The 20,902-nt window shown below is 50.4% G+C and overlaps 1 protein-coding gene across 1 annotated transcript; it reads right to left on the bottom strand.

Annotated features, from left to right (window-relative positions):
- Positions 1-1,076: 1,076 nt before the first annotated feature.
- On the bottom strand, positions 1,077-20,679 carry AGMAT (agmatinase (putative)). The gene is given in 8 exon segments (XM_078873115.1): positions 1,077-3,106; positions 3,344-3,428; positions 5,685-5,864; positions 6,574-6,769; positions 7,553-7,601; positions 15,376-15,578; positions 20,000-20,160; positions 20,162-20,679. Coding segments are annotated over 8 exon segments (1,134 nt in total). The 5' UTR covers positions 20,309-20,679; the 3' UTR covers positions 1,077-2,993.
- Between the last annotated feature and the right edge of the window lie 223 nt (positions 20,680-20,902).

The following is a 20,902-nucleotide window of genomic DNA, read 5'->3' as shown; positions in this document are numbered from 1 at the left end:
CTAAATACTGCATATAATTAGCTGCACTGAGTTCACGGCGTCCCATCGAACACGATCTCTCATCTGGGCACCGCCTGCCCCAGGCTCGCAAACCCACGCGTGGCTCCTCCACAGAGGTCTCTCTGCAACAACCAGCCTTGCACACTATCATAAGTAATGCCACTCCTTTTATATCCAGGAGAGCCCAAACCTCACCTCTTTGGTTTGGCCAGTTCCCTTCAGATACCCAGCCAGGTGTCTCATTGCCAGAGAAGGTGGCTCGCAATAGGAAGTGAGTGAAAATCCTGTATGGGGTTGATTCAGCCCATCATCCCTCGAGATTCAATAACACGAGTTCCACTTTGTGGGGAAGTCAATGATGGTTGTCCTCTGGATAAATTCGCCCCCGTCATAGGAATATGGAATTCCCACAACTGGATTAGAGCTATAAGCAGGAGATGAGCACCACCTCAATGCTCAGGTGAACAGAAAGCCATTGACTGACTTTTTGAGGAACGTTTTGCATGTACAAAAAGGCTGGAGTACCCAGTGAAATGCCACCATGTGTAACCAAGGGATACCACTCAAAGATTCATGCAGAAGGGCTCATGAACCCACTTGCTGCACTGCAATCTCTAAGCAACTTCGCAGCCTCGTGGGCTTGTGAGTTTCACATTTTGCGCGATCCGCCAACCCTTGCTTCCGTCCAGAGTGCTCGATCCCAGGCACGCGCCCGTGGAACCCTGCCGGGTGCGGCCACAGCTGACGCTCGGGCGGTGCTATGTAGACTCCCGCTTCGGCTGAGCAGACGTGGGGACCGGGCTGTCGGCGTTATTTGAGCCGTGGGTCCCCACAGCCAGCTCCACGTTGGCTTTCGCATCGAACCGGGGCCATGGAAGCCCCCCCCCCCACGCGTTCATGCTGATACCCACCCGGGGCGGCGGCGCAAGTCTGTTGCTGGATATTGTGATGGTGCTAGTGATGGCAGTGGTGGTGATTGTGGTGGAAGCAATGTGGGTTTTTCTTGCAAAACTACATCTATTACAACGACCACATCACTGAAAGGAGTAAACACGGGACACGCATGCTCATTATAGCGAATCTCACGATTTAATGAGTTAATTATCTCATTACTGGACATCTGTGAAAAAGAGCTTTATTTCTTATCGGGCTTCTCCAAAATTAATTAAGATTCTGATGAAGATCACAGTTAATGATTATATTTAATGCACAACAGACCTGGGAGGTGGGTCAATTGTTCGATACATTCACCACTGCATCTGCAGAAAGTTAGGAATTGAACCCTGTAACTCTGGAGCGATTTGTGGGTAAATAAAGCCACACGCAATGTCAACCTCATCGCGCTATGGGTGACGCAAAGATTCCATTTAGATCTCTGGCAGAGCAGTGTAACCCTTTGTGTTTGAAAACGGCCCTGGAAGCAGACATCAAGGAGCTACCTCTGAGATCCCTTCCGAGATGCCCTCCACACTTAGTGGCGGCACTTTCCCACCTGTTCCGCCCCCGAGAGTCATATTCATCGCATGCCGGTTAACCTGTATTATGGGTGCCGGTTAAACTGGAATTTTGCCAAAATGTATGTTTTTTTTGGTAGTCCTGGTGACCGGATGAGACTATCATCAACTCGCTACGCTTGAGAACCTGGATTCAAACCCAGGATCTCAGCAGTACCGGCTCAGTGCCCTGACCTAATAGCCACCCGGCCACCGCATTGGAATGTTAAAGATTTAAGAATGTGTATATTTTTTAATGCCAAATTAAAAAAATGTATACTTAAAATCTTCTGTCTCCAGCATTCACAGCGTGTGAACCTGATACGCGGTCATTTCAAACATTCATGACGATCACAGCCTTTGTGTCTACATCATCCAGCTCATTGCTTGTTTGAGATTCGTAATCATCTCTTATCAGTAATAACGTTCTATTCTTTGTGATTTCGCGGTGGCAGAGGGGCATAAGCACAGAAAGCAAGGGCTCGACATGTTCCTTAATAGCACTGCCGTAAAGAGAAAACTATAAACATACACAGTACTTGGCAAAGGCACTTCTTCATAGCAGATGGTGAAAATGGGCCACTCCTTTTTATATATATGCGTGCATGTTTTATGGGCAGTGTTAATGACGAACGTGTTGAAATTTGGATAACAACAACAACCCTGCCAACGACTCACGCGCGTGACCGGCTGCGGGATCAACGTGACCTCCAGAGCGGGCGGCCACGCGCAGCCTCCTCGGTGTGACCTGGGGCTCCATTCCCTGGGCGACGTGTCGCGTGTCCAACAACCACCAGTGGGCGCCCCCTCCGGATTCGTCATGGCCCCGCTGCGCCGGTCCCCTCTCAAATAACGAGCTGAATCAGCGACCCTGGGCGGTAAACCACAAGTCTGCCACGATGGCAGCGGAGCGTGGTGTGCGGTCGGGGACCGCCTGCTCGCCAGAGCCGCCTACTGGCAGCCAGCGGCGCTCGCTGGCCCGCCCGCCCGCACGGCGATGGTAACTCTGGCCCCTGCCAAGTTGACCGACCTGCAGCACCCTACATTGGTTGTCATTATGGTTACATTCAATGGCGTACGCTGCATTTCCCCGGGTCTGGAAACGCGGTGAAAGAGCGAACGACACGTGGCTCATTTACAAGTCCCCTCTCGCGTAGGCACGAGCAGAGGCCGGAACGTGCGGCTACAAGCAAAGCACGACGCCTACCGAGGTCTGAGTCATGGGCACAATTTTCGCCCGTGAGTTTACTAAATGTCATAATCAGCCATGGTCAGTTAACATCTGGATGAAGACCTCCCCTGAGCCAATCAAAGCATTCCGGCCTTCACACTAATCTGTGTGTAACTGTACATTTAGGCCATCTCACTAGAGGGGTGCAGAGCGAGCTCAGAGGTGCTCTGTGTGTGGGACATCCCAGGGGAGTTGGTGCTGGTGGACGCGGGCCACACACGCGTGAGCTCGCGAGAGACCCTGGCCCCTGCGGCCGCCGTGCGAGGCCGCTACTCGTGCGTGACGCTGCCCCCGCCGCTGCTCTGCTCGCAGCGGTACTTCACTCCCGGCAGGACGCACAGCATCTCGAACAGCAGGTTGGCCGCCAACAGGGCCGTGTTGCCTACGCGCGCACGCAGGAGCCCCCGCGTAGCCGTTAACGCACGGTCGGGGCAGGCGCTGTTCGTGAAGGTCGGCGCGGCCGCACGTTGGGGTGTTTGGCCAATGCCACGCCTGGCCACCTTGAACTCCCCGTATGCACACACTCCCACAGACTCGCACTGATGGAGCGCTACAGCTGCCCTATGTGAGGCTGCCCCGTGCGCTGCTGCCGCTGCGCGTGGGGAACGTGGGAACTCACCTGTGGTGTCGTAGGGAGGCGACACCTCCACCAGGTCACAGCCCACGAGGTTGAGGCCCCTGCAGCCACGGATGATCTCCAGACCCTGGAGGCGACACGGTGAGCACCCCACACACATTTTCCTCATTTTCATCTTTATTGCGCTGTCATGTCACATAATTAATTTTGAAATCTGGCAGAGCAGTGCCTTCATGTTAGGGAATGGTCTACAGAAGTGAATTTCAGAGCTATCTGCAAGTCATACAATAGGGGGCAGCACCTTCCCACCCAGTCGGCTAAAAAGGTAAAGTCCAACGCATGAAACTAAGTTGAGGATTCAATTCCAACAGCTGGAATTGGGCCAAATTACAGGGAAAAATAATTAAATGTCATCCTTTTTTGTTTGTTCGTACAATCATTGGTGACCTGCCGGAGGCCATCAACTCACTCCACTTGGGGACCTCGTGTGATGCCAGGCGGCCGAATCCTCCATTCGGATCCAGAATCTCAGCAGTGCCAGTTGAGTGCTCTGACCTGTATGCACGTTGGACTTCTTTCGCACCGCAAGTAGCCAACCGTGATCATCAGAGGTGTGGGACCTCTGGGCCATTTGGCCGTCTGCGTGCAGGAATGTGCGTAACTGACGAATCGGTGCATCGTGACGCACCTGGAGCGCAGTGTTCAGTTCACAATTCACCTCCGTGCTGCCACCGTGAATCTCTGGAGTGTCGCGATTGAGGGTCAAGGAACTGATTCAAGAATTCACTGCTCTGTGTGTGTCTTGCTTGCACCGTCACGTTGATATCATCTGTGTTACTTTTCTCTGCTCTCACACTGCGTGTCTAAAACCAGTCCAGAGTCTGCTTGTAATCAATCAATGCTGCTGATATTATGCTTTACCAGAAGGCCACGGGGCAGATTGGTTGTGTCAAAAATAAAAATGGTTATATGGAGGAATAGATGTGTGAAAGAAGTGTATTGTCTGCTTATCAAGTTTGTTGAGAGAGTTACTCTTGCGCTAGTTTACTGAGGACAGCCTCACGGAGTCCAATGACTGTTTTCAGGAGGGTCCTGCCAAAGTTTCCCAGTAGAAGGCGGTGATCACTTTGTAGATTCCAAATGAGTAATTTGTGATTAATTTGAAATTTAGCATATTTGGGCCATGACACTGACACACATACACGAGTTGCTAAATAGTAGTAAGCCGATATCCCCGGCCACCCGTTGCAAATCTCCGTGTGTCTCATGAAGTCACGGAGATATATCGCCGTTTGTGCGACGCTGCACTGGTGCTGCCCTCTCGACTCCTCGTCGGGGTCGTCTGGGGTTTTGATGACTCACGGTGGTTCTGAAGGCGGTGCCCTGGACGTGCAAAGCCGACTGCCGGTTCCGCTCGAATGGCCGGTTGCAAAAATCACGTCTAGGGCAGTTTCCCTCAAGACTGTAATTCAAAGTAGTGCATGTTAAGGGAGGAACCCGAAAAGTTTTGTGTAAACACCATTGCAGTTGACATACAACGCAGGGTGCTTGATGTGGAAGCTGCTCCTTGACCGGTCACCCTCTCCACTGGTGGCTCCTTGACTGTCACTTCCCTACCCTGAGGTTTCGCTACCCAATCCCAAACTAGTCCCGGATCGAATTCGAGATCGCACTCACTGTCTTCAAGGTCCTCGCCCCTGCCTACCTCTCACCTCTCACTCTACTCCCCTCCATGCACTCTCCTGCATCTCCCTCTCATCTCACTCACCTCACCCCCTCTCATGCCACTCAACTACCATCCACGCACTATCCTACATCTTCTGCTCATCCCACTCAACGCTCCTCCACACACTCTTCTACGTCGCCCCTCTCATCTCATTCTACTCCCCTTCACGCACACTCTCTGCCCCAGCAACCAAGGCTTTCTGTCAAAGTCCGCAGTCAACCTATGGTCAGTGGGAGGTCGCTCATTATCCATTGCTGCCTCCGGGTCTGGAACTCCCTTCCCCCAGCCGTCCATGCTGTTAGCTCCCTGCACCTGTTGAACTCGAGGCGTAAAACCTTCATTTTCTCCTCTGCTGCTCTTTCTATAAAATAAACATACCCACACTTTCAGGACAGCGCCATACTATGCGCTAGCAATTAGACGCCGCTGCGTAAATCAATACTGTACTGCGTCTCTGCCGGCGATTCTCAACCCTGTGGCTCCTGTGGCCGGGCATTCCGTGCCGGGTGATGATAGCCTGAGCGACGCCTCCACATGCTGGCTCCCTCACTGGCGCTTCCCCGGCCGTGCCGGGCGTCTCGATAAGTTGCGCCATCACCATCCCCCACTCCTCCCGCCCAGCCGTGTCCCGGTGCCTGTGCTGTCGACGGGGCCCACCTGCGAGGGCGTGAGGCCGGCGGTCTCGGGGGTGCCGGTGCCCGGCGCGTACGCCGGGTCGAGCGAGTCGATGTCGTAGGAGAGGTAGACGGGACCTGAGCCCATCTGCTGGGTGACCTCCTTCATGAGTGGAGCGAGCGACTTGAACCAGCACTGCTCGGCCTGCACCACGCGAAAACCCTGCAGCCGGCGTGCACATGGGAACACACGCACACAAACACACTAAGATCCCCCGTACAGCCTTAATAGACTGTTGGGGCGAGCGCCTATGAAGGCTCGCATGGAACACGCGGGGGTGGGTGGTTGACCGTCACCACGCCCGACCGCCTTTGTCTCCCCAGTGACGATGTTTACACATCGTACCAGGATCGGTTCAAATATTCGTCACTAGTCTTGTCCGTGAGTGGGAATCAAACTCGGACGGCTGAGTTCGTAGCAGGGCGCGCTAACCGCGACACCACCACTCCCCGTAAACACATACACAAACACACATATAAACCAGCCTCGCTATCCACAACTTCGAATGCCCTGACACTCCCAGGGCTATATTTGAGTGAAAACCCATACGTGTTGGGAAGTCATTACTGGTTATTCTATGATTGGACTTTTCCCTTCATAAACACGCAGAATTTCCACTGCTGGCTCTGGGCTCTAAACAGAAGTGCAGCACCGCTTCAATGCCCATTCGAGCGGCAACTCACTTGGACTTTTTTAACCAATCATCGGTGCTAGGGCCAAGACCATCAACTCGACGGTTCAATCACGGGGGCGGCCACGAAGCCTGGGACCTCGGTGGTGTTGGCTCAGTTCCCCCGACACGGGCATTATGAATTCCCCAAGCGGCCACCTCAACCGCCTCCCGACCCGACAGTGCTTGCCGCTGCCGCACCTGCTGGCGGCCCCAGTTGTAGTCGTCGGGGGAGTACCCCGACCCGCGCAGGCCGATCTGCACCACGCGCTTACAGTCCAGCAGCCCCTCCTCCACGCAGCGGCGGAACGGCGTCCCGTGCGCTACCTTCTCCCCCAGCATGAGGTCGTTGGTGTCGGCGTGGGCGTCCACGTGGATGAGTCCCACCGGGCCGTACCTGCAGCGCACGCCGCCCCATGACTACCGACACCGCACCGCAACTACCAATACCGCCACATCACTCCCAACATTGTCCCGTGACTACCAACACATCTATGTCACTCTCAACACCGTCCCGCGACGACCAATGCCACATCTCACTCCAACACCGACACGTGACTACCAACACAACTATGTACTCTCAACACCGCTCTGTGACTACCAACGCCACACCTCACTCCCAACACCGCCACGTTACTAGAACACTATCACATCACTACCACCTTGAGGTCACCACTCACTCACAGCAAACTGTCCCTAGAGTTTGAGCATCAGGTCAGCACTAGCGAAAACCTCGGTTTTTCATCATCATCAGCAATCCATCTCAGAGCACATGCAAAACAGATTAACAAGTCAACTAACCCATGGGTCTATAAATAAATAAAACGGCGACACATTGTTATACAAAGAAACACACAAACGCATACCGTGCCGCAACATTAACATTGACAACCCGACTATTTCCTCGTGCAGTGCACATTAGCCATTGTTTCCAGCTGATTTGAAAAAGATTAGTCTCCAGTCTGCTAAGAAAATGACCAAAGCTCGTCAATGCAAATGATATGGCCTGGCTGCCCATGACGTAACTCCTGCGCCGTGCCAGTCGTGCCGGCGTCGGTGCGAGGCACCAGGCCTGGTCGTCTACTTCACCGTGTGCTTTGTTCGGTGAGTATGTATGCACGGACCTGAAGACCCACCGCTACCGAGAGATCTGTGAGCCAAAGTGCAAGCGAAGCCTTACTGCTTAGCGAAGGCCTGCAGGATGGGGTATGTGATGGTGTGGTCGCCCCCTGCATACACGGATGGACAGACGGATGGACGGACGAGGGCACAGATGAAAGTGTCACGCGGCGCGCACGGTGCAGATTAAAATTCCAACCGCCGCCATTCACAAGGGAGATGATGCATTCCGCACAACCGCACCCAATTCTCACACAGATTAAACAAAGCATGAGAACAATGCATAGGGATTACCCGCAGGGTGTCCGGTAAAAGTGATTCTGATGGGTGTGGCGGACAGCAGTTGTGAAATATGCCACATGATCTGTCCTTGCAATTTTAACTTTTTATAGCCCAGTCAGATGTCACTGCAGGGTATAATTCGGCATTGTGCACAGTTCACAATTACGCAACAAGCGGCGAGTGTGCTCCCGCTGGAGCGAGTCACTGACCGCTTGTCCTGGAAGTGGTGGGCATACCCACACTTTACCCCACCCCACACGACCTGCTGATAAACATACACACATTTATGTGTGTGGCAAACCGGTAATAAGGCTTTTACCGGTTTCTTTAATTCGGTTACCAGTTATGCAATTTTTTTTACGATTATCACAGCCCTTGTTCATCGTCAAACAAATTATTTGGTGACGCTGCTGTAATGGCAGCAGGGTACGAGCGCAAATAACAAAACAACTCAACACTGGTCAAAAACGCTGTGTCCTTAAAAGAAAAAGTATATGATAGGCGACATTTCAGGAAATGGGCCTTCTTCACGGCACATCGAGTGGACAGTGACTCTACCTCTCTCGCCTGTCCTTGTACTGCCAAGAAGGAACATTGCCAGACACGTCACCCATTATACACATTTCATTCGAAGGTCACGCACTGCGGTATTGATGAACGTGTTGCGTTTCCGTGTTCATTGTACTGCTCTGGATGTGTTTCCATCTTTTCATGTAACATTTCAGAACACAAACGCGCACTACTTCATAAAAGGAATGTGATCGTAGGCGGTGATAATCAAATTGTTGTTTGGCGATGGTGCATTGGCAGTCTCGCAAGATTTGTAAGCATGTAAAAAAACCAGCTTTGAACGGCGGGGGCCATACAGCAGAACTATAGGCTTTGAACAAGGTGTGTAGATGGACGCATTGTCAACGCCAACTTGCATGAAGCAGTGCACACCCTGAATGGTTGCAGAAACTGTGGAGGAACACAGCTATCCAGATCAAGCAGGAAGTGCTCAGATACTTTTATCTTTAGCTCCAGCTTTAGCCAGATTGAGACAAGAAACAAAATCTCGATTCAGATCTCTTGAAGAGCAGTGCAACCCCTCGTCTTTGACATCGGCCCACAGAAGCGGATACCACAGAGCTACGTCTGAGATCCCTTCAAGCCACTTTCGGTCAAAAGAATGAGGGGCAGCAATTAACCACCTGCCTTGCCACGAAGAGCAATGTTTGATGCATTACGATCAATTCTCAGAGCTGGAATTTAGCCAAAGTAAGTGGAAACCAAAATGTTAGGTCACTGTTTTTTTCGCAGTGATCGGTGCCCGGACTGAGGCCATCTTGAGAACCCGGTTAAATCACAGACGTCCGCCTGAATTCGAACCCACAATCTCTGACCTGCTAGCCACCCAGCTGCCTCCTGTAACAGGAGATTTTGAGAATTCCTCTCACGGGGAGAGATGTGAGCCTCACCAGACTCCACGAGCCACGAGGCCGTCCAATGGCTCATCCCACCACGTCCCTCACCTCACTTCCCTCTGCTCCAGGAGCCAAGGTCAACTCTCAACACCTACTCCTTCTACTCCTCTGATAACGCTCCAATCACCGGGGGGGGTCTCTGCTCCTCTGCTCAGCCCGCAGTCTGGAACTGTCTCTCTCGGACAGCTGCCCACTGAGGACGACGCATCCTGCTTAAGTTCAGATTCAAGATTTTCCTCCTCTCCTCCACTAGCAATTCACTTTCCTCTCCACCCTCAGTGTTATCCCATTTGCAGGACTGGGATCTCTCGGCCCCCTTGTAGCCCAGCGGGATTACTAGTTTCAAAGATAAGTGACCCACCCACCCTTGCCACCAGAATTCTGGATCACAGCTATAATGAGTGTGGTGGTAAGCTAAGTGCTGGTGAGAAGTTGTGTGCTATTGAGATGTGCAGAGTGTTGGTGAGGCCAGGGGTGTGCTGGTGAGGTGCACAGCTCCGTGTTGGTCTGGCAGGGAGCTGTTGTTCTTTTGTCGGTATGGACAGAAGGGCCAGGTGAATGTTGCAACATCCAACATGCGAAATGTGGCTGAGCCGCGCTGTCTGGCTGGGTGTGGTGCTCGGCGGAGCAATCATCGTTCCTAGGTTAGCAAGACCGACGTCACCCTGCGAAATACACCTTTTGTTGCTGCTTGTTCACCAAAGCCAGCTAAGCTTGTAAGGAGGCACCGTTGAAACACTACATCTCTTACACAATCTGCGACAACGGCTCAGCGAATGCGGCTCAGTTACATGAAACGTCATTGCTGCAGATTCTGAGGGCAAAGAATTTAGTGCATTGTAGGCTGTGAACAATGAGTTCTCGATACGATTGTAATAAGGGACTCGATCCTGGGTCTGTCTCCGTTGTCCTTTATTCGGGCTCTTATACTTTTCCCACACGGCCCTCGCTCAGAGCTCTCCCCTTGGCAGCTCCATAGCTGCCCTCGCTCCCGTAGCCTCCACACCTCTGCAGCTCCGCTGCAGATCCCCTGTGCAGTCCTCCAGCTGCCCTCACTGCAGCTCCACCGCTGCCCTCACTGCAGCTCCACCGCTGCCCGTCGTTCCTCCGTGCTTGGTCACCGCTGGCCGACGGTGCCAAGTCTTACTCTCCGTGTGTGGCGATCTCGCCACTCCTCGACCTCCGCCCTGCGTGGCCTCACTCTAACTCTATCTCCCACACTCTCTCGTCTCTTCCGGTATCTCTCCCTTAAGACCTCACCCCTCTCTCACACGTGACCTAACTCCTCCCCCCCATGACGTCATATCCGCGAAGCCGTTTATGCCCGCATTACACAATTATCGTGCGGTGTAGATTTATAAATTTGTCCCGAGCTGGAGACTCGTGTTAAATTTAACAGGAGATTAGGGTATACAATGCACGTTACTGTGGTGCGGTGTTCTGTAAATAGATGTCCTAGCTGCCCGTTTCCTACACCACCAGGGACGTGACGAATGAATGAGCGTACAGTGTCTTGTAAAACAACTACGTTTCTATGTCTATACGTTTCTCTCTCTGTGCCTCTGTTTTCTCTCTCCTTGTCTCTTCCTAATTATATCCCTGTTTCTATGTGTTGGTCTCTATGTCTGACTGTCTGTGTCTCCAATTTCGTCTATGTATCTGTCTTCCTAAATGTATCTCTGTGTCTGTCTCTTCGTACTTAATCTGTTTCTGCTTGTGTGTCTCTCCATGTCTCAGTATTTCTGTCCCAATGTCTTTGTGCACAAATATCTCTCCCTCTGTCTCTGTATTGCGTCTCTCTGTCACGTGTCTGCACCGTGCCACGCTCAGCTTGGAGACAGCTCTGACTCTACCGTCTCATTCAACATTGCGCCGTGGTGGGGCATCGCGGGGTGCCACTCGCTGACTGTACGCAGGCAGCGCACAGATCGCTACGCTAGACCTGGATGTTGCTACAACATCCAGGTCTAGTTTCTGCAGTTAATTGCAACTAACGTACGATGTTAAACCTCACACACTGGTGAATATTTTTTTTTCATCGCTATGTTTTAATTTTTTTTTTAATCTCCTAAATGGGAAAGAACTTCAGAGAAATGTATAAAATAAGACATATCTCGGACCATGTTCGTGAACATAAGGCAGATCTGAAACACGGAAGGACCAATACCTCGGTTGTGGCTGATCATTGTTTTAATGCGGTGGGCTCACACGAAATAGATTTCTCTAAGATGAAGGTACTTTGCAAACCCACTGCCTATCAACAAAGATTCGTTCATGATACCATCCATATATACAGACATAGACACAATTTCAACCGAGAACATGGGTACAAGCTTAGCAATCATTGGAAGGACGTTATCAACCAGTTTAAGTCATAACTGGCTGTGATGTTTCCATCCTGCCACCTTCCAATGTTAGTTGTTATTTTCGGCTCTCTGGGTTTACATTAACAGGTTAAATTTGTCACACAGCCACTTTCGCACGCCCACCTACAGGTGGCGGCGGCTCTGCGATCTCCCATTAACATGCTAATCTCTCACATTAACACGCTAATCTCTCACATTAACATGCTAATCTCTCACATTAACACGCTAATCTCTCACATTAACACGCTAATCTCTCACATTAACACGCTAATCTCTCACATTAGCACGCTAATCTCTCACATTAACACGCTAATCTCTCACATTAACACGCCAATCGCTCACATTAACACGCTAATCTCTCACATTAGCATGCTAATCTCTCACATTAACACGCTAATCTCTCACATTAACACGCTAATATCTCACATTAACACGCTAATCTCTCACATTAACATGATAATCTCTCACATTAACATGCTAATCTCTCACATTAACACGCTAATCTCTCACATTAACATGCTAATCTCTCACATTAACATGCTAATCTCTCACATTAACATGCTAATCTCTCACATTAACACGCTAATCTCTCACATTAACATGCTAATCTCTCATTAACATGCTAATCTCTCACATTAACATGCTAATCTCTCCCATTAACATAGCACCTCAGCGCGCTTGCCGTGGAGGCCGCTCAAAGATCTTACATTTACACTAGCAGGAAGTACCCGGCGTTGCCCGGGTTTTAAAAATATTTCAAAACTACTCTTAATAATGTAACTGCAGTGCGTACAGACTGTGGTGGTACCTGCTTTCACTGCAGCAGTGCATACTGTGGTGGTACCTGCTATGATTACAGCAGTACATGTTGACTCTATAGCAGTATTTATGGACTTTATAGCACAAAGTACTCACCTGTCAGAGTGGCGTGGTGAGGCCTAGTCCCGTGCAGAGCCTCCGGCCTCGCCTAGATTACCCAGCCGGCCAAGGTGTCACCTTGGCAGGCTGGGGTTGGGCTGCTACCCCTGCCCCCCTCCCCCAGCCACGATCTCCTCGGCCGCTCTGCAGTAATAAATAATAAGTATAACCCGTAAAAACAAAGTTTTTCACTATAAATTCTGTATATGCGTGGCAGCGAACTTAATAGAAAGGATTTAAAAATATATTCGCCTGTGAAGGACGCGGGGATCGATACCGCGACCTTTGGCATGGGAAGCGAGGGCGCTACCAACTGCGCTACTCCGCCACGCCCTCGATGAACGGGCCAATCGCAGCGCTAGGAAAACCAAACGGACCAATCGTGTCTCGCAAATCCCTCAGATTTCGTCCAATGAAACTGCGTATGGTCCGGCGACACAGACACACACAGACAGACAGACAGATTTGCGATTTTATATATATAGATGCTCGTTTTTTACCCAGCAGCCCTCTGATTGGTGGAAACCCACCACGAGCGCCGCCGTGGCCCACCACTCACATTAACATCAGCTGCCCCGCCCACCACTCACATTAACATCAGCTGCCCCGCCCACCACTCACATTAACATCAGCTGCCCCGCCCACCACTCACATTAACATCAGCTGCCCCGCCCACCACTCACATTAACATCAGATGCCCCGCCCAACACTCACATTAACATCAGCTGCCCCGCCCACCACTCACATTAACATCAGCTACCCCGCCCATGCTGCTGACACTTGGGCTACGCCCATCTTAAACCTTTATAAACAGTTTGCCTTTCGAGGCAAACCCCCTTTTCCTGATGACGACCGCTTGTGTTGCGATCGAAACGTCGTAGTTTTTTGTTATTTTCTTTGAACCTATCTACGTGACTTTACAGAAAGACCCAAAGAATATGTAAAAAGGAATTTTCATTCAAAGTGGCCCGGTGGCTAATACTGCGTTCGGGCACGGAGCCAGCCCCAGATGGTCCGAGTCCAATTACCAGTAGCCACACAAAAAACACTGTCCCATTAGGTTTGGTTTAAACGTTTCCTTCAGTATGGCATTTTAAAAGCAACGGACACCTTGTTAACTGCTGGCACAGGCAAACATTTCAAACAGTCGATTCAAGGATATAATGTGTAGAAAAGTAGAAAGAAACGGAAAAGGGAAGAGATGGCGGGATAGAAGTCCCCAAGATAGACAAAAAGGAGGGTACGGCTCAATATGAGCAGCAGGAATACATAAGCAGAGCCTAGTAGGATGGGGAGAAAGGAATGACCTGGCTAAGATGTTGGGTATGAGAGGGTGAAGCTGATGAGATGAGAGGAGAGGGAAAAACAAAGAGAGAAGGGGAGTGCAGAAGGGGGTTCGCGACGGAGGAGCAGCATCTGTTTTCACAACAGACGAGAGAAGATCAGAGTGGCAGTGGCCACACAAAAGTCACGCAATTTACGGGAGGCTTTGGCGGATTTAGATGTAGAGATATTTGTTTGAGTTGGCTTATTTTGGAGCTGGATCAATAGGACAATGGCTTTTTGAGGACTTTATTTGACCATTGTAAATAGCCCGAGATGCTCTGCTTGAAGAGTGTGATGTAAAAGCAAACGGCGCCTTGTTGAACATCTCTACTCGCACACAGCCCGGCTGTCTTAGTGACGTTAAGGCCGTGTAAATACGACCACGGGTGCCAATGAGTGCAAAGCATCAGCGGATTTTATGTTGAATTGTGAGCTCAGTTAATTTTGAGTCCACATTCTAACCACGTCCCATGTGCCCAGAGCCTGACTGCGGGGCTTACGACAACACTGATGAAAAAATATACGTATTTATATTTAAAACATAGAAAATCGGTGTGCAAATATGCGCTCGCAACTGTGATATTTCACCTTGCTCACAAGTAAAGAGCAAAAAGCACGAAACGACTGCTTGACAGAGCTTACAACGAACACATTTTCCACTGTGGATTACGATCTCTGCTGGCCTCACTTGACATGGTGCTTTGTAATAATTCCATGTGGCGCATGCCCTCTTGGTACATGTGATGCCAAACCCATAGCACCGCTTGCCAAATTCCATACTGACGCACTGGATTCCCTGCCCATCAGTGTGACGGCTGGGGAAATGCTATCACGACAAACACAGACGGCAACTACCCAGGTGGCTAGGAGCCCATCAGCTGGGGAACGTGCCACATGAGAAGCCCAGTCCAATGGAGCGAGATGGGGTGAGAGGGGCGAGGGATGTCAACCTATGGGTTATCCCTGGAACCCACCCACATCATGATTTAACACCCGACGTTACCCTGTAGTCCAGCGCGAGCGAGAGGGTTGGTAACAGCCACTGGTACTAAACCAGTGGTACCACTGATGAGTGACACTGTGACTCACTCCTAACCCACACGAACGAGGCAATCTTCCAATTATCCTTACCCTAACCATCCAGCCTTGAGTACTAGCCAATTGGTACCAGTCTTGGTTGTGGGGTACCCTTTTATAAACCACAATGAAGCCAAAGTTATAATGGGAGTTTACGTTCGCCGCAGTCACCCTCTGCTACGTCCCACACCGTGCAAAGGTTGTACGGCATTGAATAGCCGGTGAGCAAACTGAGGCTAGTACGGGTGAGCAAGCCGAGGCTCCCAGCCTGCTGGTTGGGGAAGGTATTTACAGAAAGTGAGTTTCTGACCTCCCTATGTGGACTCTCTCTGGGTATCATGGTGACCTGCTACATGTTAAATACCGATTAAGGTAACCTGGGCATAACTTTCGAATCATTCTCTGGGCAGGTGAGAGGGTAAGGAGGGTGGTGCAAGGGAGGGGCTAACCAAGGGTGAGGGGCCGGCAGCCCCCGGAGATGATGGTGGAGTAGGCGTCCCTGATGAGCTGCACGTTCTTCTGTTGGTTGTACAGGTTGATGTAGATGTCCCCGATGTCGGCTACGGCCAGCGACTCGAAGGGCGCGGCGTGCGTGTAGTTGTTGTACGGACGGACCATCACCGACTCGCTCCGGATTTGACGCGGCCCAAACCTGGTGGGACGATGACAAAATACGCGAACGTCACCCCCCCCCCGCCGTTAGGCCACCCACGTGAAAAAACATCATTAATTACTTGACATCGTGCCACAAGAATAAACTGAGGTAACGACACAATGAAGAGGTGCAATTGAGTAGAGCAGCGTCAGCAGCACACACGGACCCTCCCGCTCACATCATCCCATCGCACACGACGAGGTGAATCGTGGACAAGGCGACAAAGAGCGACCTCGGAGGTCTGCTGGGTTTGTGTCTACCGCGTTACCGCGAGCAGGCTGGTCACAACGCAAGAGCAAAATATCGCGGATAAAATGAAGCTTCTCCACTGGGACTCTCTCGTCTGTGAACCAGTTTACAGACATACTCCCCCCAAGCCCTCAGCATTCGACCTGACAGCCACTGGGACTCTGGATGTTTCTGTACGACACAAAGTGCCAGAGTCGCTATTCTTGGTGATGGAGACTTTTGCACATTTTCACTAAAAAGTGACAAAAGTCTCCAGTTCATGAAGACGAGAATCTGGCCTTACACAGGCAGTTTTTGTAAGATTTATATTTGCAGTATTATTTAAAATTCTACAGGGGCTCTCTGTGACAGCCCTTCTACCAGCAGTAGCATGAGCAAGTAATTGTAGGGCTGCACTTTTACCTGTAAAAAAATCTAATTAAGTACTCTTAGTTTCAACGACAATTTTGACAACTTTTTTTTACTTGTTGAATAATCTTTATACCTTTGCCAATCTACTGCTGGATTAAAGGTCTTCCTACACCGTATCAGTTAAGGGGGTTTATTTGGCCATTCTTTACCACGGTGATCAATGCCGGTTTATGAAAGGGGGGAGGGGGCCCAGGGCCGGTTTAGATTTCACTCGCCGCTCGCTCAAGTGAGCTTTGGTCAGCAATCAAATGCAGGTCGCCAGGTTCATAGAGCAGTACGCTCAAAAGTAGGCCTTTATGCTGCTATTCACGTTTGTTGCCATCCCACAGTTGGAGTTTACACGTTTGACTGATCATTGATAGAAACACGACTTGCAAACATTGTCCTCGCTTGTATGCAGAAGGTGAAATGCAGCCTTTGTGATGCAGCCAACATCTCCAACTGCCATTCACTGCAAAAGACCTTTGGCCCACGCTCCCTGTCAATTAGGATTGTCAACATTCTTTCATCAGAGCTCACACGCGTGCAGTGAGCTATATCTAAGCGGTGTATGGGTCACTTGCAGCCTTCAGTTAGAAAAAGAACCTGAAACATACAACAAATACGAGATCAATCTTCGGCATGAGTCTTGACACCTAGGCTTGTGCACTTGAACAGTAGTTTTGCTTGACATTACATTAGGGCACACACGGACACGCTTGGCAAACACAGCGTTGACAAGCAGTCTATTTTCTTGGTTCTTTCGGTAAAGTCACGTAGAAGGAAAATAATAAAATAATAAAAATAAAACATAATAAAATAATTCTCACGACGTTTCGGCCACAACACAAGCAGCCGTCTTCAGGTGGAGAACAGGTCTGTCGAGAAGGCAGAGTCTCAATGGCACGCCTCAGGCTTGGAGCGACTATTTATGCTGGGATGGAGGGGCGAAGAGCGTCTTGACAAAATAATTTGCATATCAAGAGTAATTTAGCATATTTATGGGAAATGCAGATATGCGATTAGTACTACTTGTGAAATGCGTAGGTTTGGCGAGGGGTTTAAAGTCATTGTGCCCATGCATTATGCAGGATTAGCAGTATCAAAGGGAGGGAGTAAGGTTAGAATTAATAAAGGGAAGGAATGTTAATAATATGGCGCACAGCAACTAATATGCTTATAGACTATACATTGTAATATTACACTATGTATTATTCTACCCAACCAACTGTATACCACACTGCTATATATTCACTATAAAATTACGATACTATATATTATCTTATACATTGTATTAAACATTACACTTTAATACTATTTATTATTATACAATATGCTATACACTATACCATTGACCGTCGCGTAAAAGTACTAAGAGGAAGCAACGAAATATGTCAATGGGAGAGTGGTGGTAGGAAGCTTGCAGCGGAGCAAAGAATCCATTCCCTGCGGAGTACATATCAAGAGGAATTTAGCATATTTATGGGAAATGCAGATATGCGATTAGTACTACTTGTGAAATGCGTAGGAGCTTCCTCTTAGTACTTTCACCCAACGGTCAATGGTATAGTGTATAGCATATTGTATAATAATAAATAGTATTAAAGTGTAATGTTCTCCACCTGAATACGGCTGCTTGCGTTGTGGCCGAAACGTCGTGAGAATTATTTTATTATGTTTTATTTTTATTATTTTATTAATTTCCTTCTACGTGACTTTACCGAAAGAACCAAGAAGATGAATCCCTGCAGTCACGAAAGCTTTAAATCGAAATCAGTCTATTAAAAATCCCTGCATCTTGCATAGCGGTGGAACAAGCGACCTTGTCAGTAGCAGACCAACGAGTGCCCCATGGAAAATTAGCATGCGAGGATTCATAAGCATAACTTGCTAAAGCCCTTTAGAACGCTGTGGATTACTGGCATCTGCATTATCAGTGCAGGGCTCTGTGTAGAATCAGCAAACGTGGCCTAAGACTGAAACCGACACGAAGATTTCTCATGCCACCATGGAGATTCGTGGCTTTGGGGGAGAGCCCCCGCAGGTTATTGTGAACTGCACAGCGGCAGCGCGTTCACTGCTTCATGCAGAGAATCACGGTTCGAACCCAGCGGCTGCCCGGATTAATACTGCGGGCACATTTACCGTAAAAAAACACGCCGTGCCGTCTGTTTAACAGCGAACGTTATTCGCAAGAATAGACCATCGTGTGCCAGTGTCATAGTCCTAATTAGTTCAATTACCCGCAGTGGAATGGCTAAACAGTAATCACATGGCTCTAACGCACTTCTTTATTGGATCATTGTGATCGTAGTCCTTCAAAAATTACCCACGATGTACATCAACGTTTCAACTGTCTCTCAAGAATGTTTTTCAATTCGTAGACATACATGCGGCTTTTACTAGTTACTATCCTCTTTGTTAAAGCCTTCAATCATTTCCCGTGGTTAATTTAAACCGATCATGTTAACAGGAATGTCATCAGCCTGCACTCAGAATTTGCATGGGAGGGCCTCGGTGGAAAACACTTTAAAAACTCCACCCCAAAATTATTGGGAAAAAAATCGTAAAACCTGTCAAGCAACTGTAGCGATTACGTCTCTGTGGCAAAGGCGCTTCTGACTCTCAAGAAGGTCGTCAAATCAGGTAATGTCGTAACCGCCGGTGGATTCTTCACTGGCATGTATCAATATTCATGATACTCAGACGGCTATGGACCAGGACGCCCGGAAAGGGCGCATTCTCACAAGGCCTGGAGCTGTAAACAGGGGCAGCAACACAGCACATACCATGCGTGTGTGACGCGTGTGAGCTGTGTGTGTGAGGCGTGTGTGTGAGGTGTTTGTGTGTGAGGTGTGTGTGTGTGAGAGATGTGTGTGTGTGAGGAATGTGTGTGTGTGAGGTGTGTGTGTGAGGCGTGTGTGTGTGTGAGCTGTGTGTGTGTGTGTGAGCTGTGTGTGTGTGTGAGCTGTGTGTGTGTGTGAGACGTGTGTGTGAGGTGTGTGTGTGTGAGGTGTGTGTGTGTGAGGCGTGTGTGTGAGCTGTGTGTGTGTGAGCTGTGTGTGAGACGTGAGCTGTGTGTGAGACGTGTGTGAGGTGTGTGTGAGCTGTGTGTGTGTGAGACGTGTGAGCTGTGTGTGTGTGAGGCGTGTGAGCTGTGTGTGTGTGTGAGACGTGTACTGTGTGTGTGTGAGACGTGTACTGTGTGTGTGTGAGGCGTGTACTGTGTACTGTGTGAGCTGTGTGTGTGAGTCGCGTGAGTTGTGTGTGTGAGACGTGTACTGTGTGAGCTGTGTGTGTGTGAGCTGTGTGTGTGTACGTGTGAGCTGTGTGTGTGTGGCGTGTACTGTGTACGTGTGAGCTGTGTGTGTGTGTACGTGTGAGCTACGCACGGCGAGCAAGAAATGCGACAGACCTCGACTGAGTGACGAGTACCCGGCGCGGCGCGCAAACACCGACACTGGGGAGACGAAGGCGGCTGAGCGCACCACCCACCCACCCCTTGGCGTGCCGCCTTCACCCCCCTTGCAATCTACGCGGATTCTAGATCTGAAGCTTTCGTGACTGCAAGGATTCATACTCTTAGGTTTTTTCGGTAAAGTCACGTGGGTAAAAAAAATAATAGAAATAATATAAATAAAATTCTTATTAATAAAAGTATTATTTTTATTTTATAATTCTATCTACGTGACTTTACCCAAAAACCTAAGAGTACAATCTACACGGAGGTCACGGCGGGGGGTCACGGCGGTGTGGGGGTCGCGAGGTGAGGCCGCCACCTGGCCCCGGGCCGGTTGGAGGTGCCCGTGTCGACGGGCGTCCCCACGAAGCAGGCGTCGAGGCCCGCGCTGCCTTCCCGCACGGGCAGCCGCATCATGGAGGCCACCCCGGCGCAGCGCGCCAGCTCGTTGCCGCTCGGCGGAACGGACAGGCGCCGCTGGGGAGGGGGGGGGGCCCGACGAGTGCAGGGCCCGGCGGGCAGCCGCCCCCAGGGCTCGCCGGGACAGGGCCCGGCTCAGCGGGCCCAGCAGGCGGGAGCCGGGAGCGACCCGCGGGCCCCCCCCGAGCAACAACAACGACGACGACATGGGGGCTGCTGCTGCTGCGGCGGACTTCACTCCTCCTCGCTGCGTGTGCGCGGACGCGCGTAGGGAGGGGGTGGTGGTGCGTGTGGTTGTTGACTTGGTGTTGTGGTTGTTAACTTGGTGTTGTGGTTGTTGTGTGACACGGTTGAGTGGCTGTTGGGTTGTGTGGTTGTGTGTGGTGGTTGTTGTGTCGCAGTGGATGTGGTTGTCAAGTTGTTGATCGGCTGTGGCCGTGGCGGTGCGGTTATGCGGCTGTGATTGGGAGGGTGCTGAGTGGGCAGTGCGCGCTCTTGACCGGCTCCGGTTTGACAGCAGAGGTCTCACTCCGAATCAGTCGAGCGGCAATATCTTTTCATCGGTTGCGTAACGCTGCTGTGAGGAAGCTACCTGGTCTGTCACTCGGCACGAAGCTTCAGGTCTTCTCGGCCACAGTCATTCCCTCCCTTCTCTACGCTTGCGAAACGTGGACCCCCCTAATGGAGAATCTTCGCAGCTTAGAAACATTTAGGCTGACCTGCCTACAATCCATCCTGGGTTTAACCAGGCTGGATTGTGTGAGGAGCTCACAAATCCTTGAAAGTCTTATCGGTGAGCTCC

This window comes from Lampetra fluviatilis, chromosome 36, assembly GCF_964198595.1.
Source record: "Lampetra fluviatilis chromosome 36, kcLamFluv1.1, whole genome shotgun sequence".
In the NCBI taxonomy this organism is placed as follows: domain Eukaryota; kingdom Metazoa; phylum Chordata; class Hyperoartia; order Petromyzontiformes; family Petromyzontidae; genus Lampetra; species Lampetra fluviatilis.
Note: the sequence above shows the minus strand (reverse complement) of the source record. Positions and strands in the feature narration are given on the sequence as shown.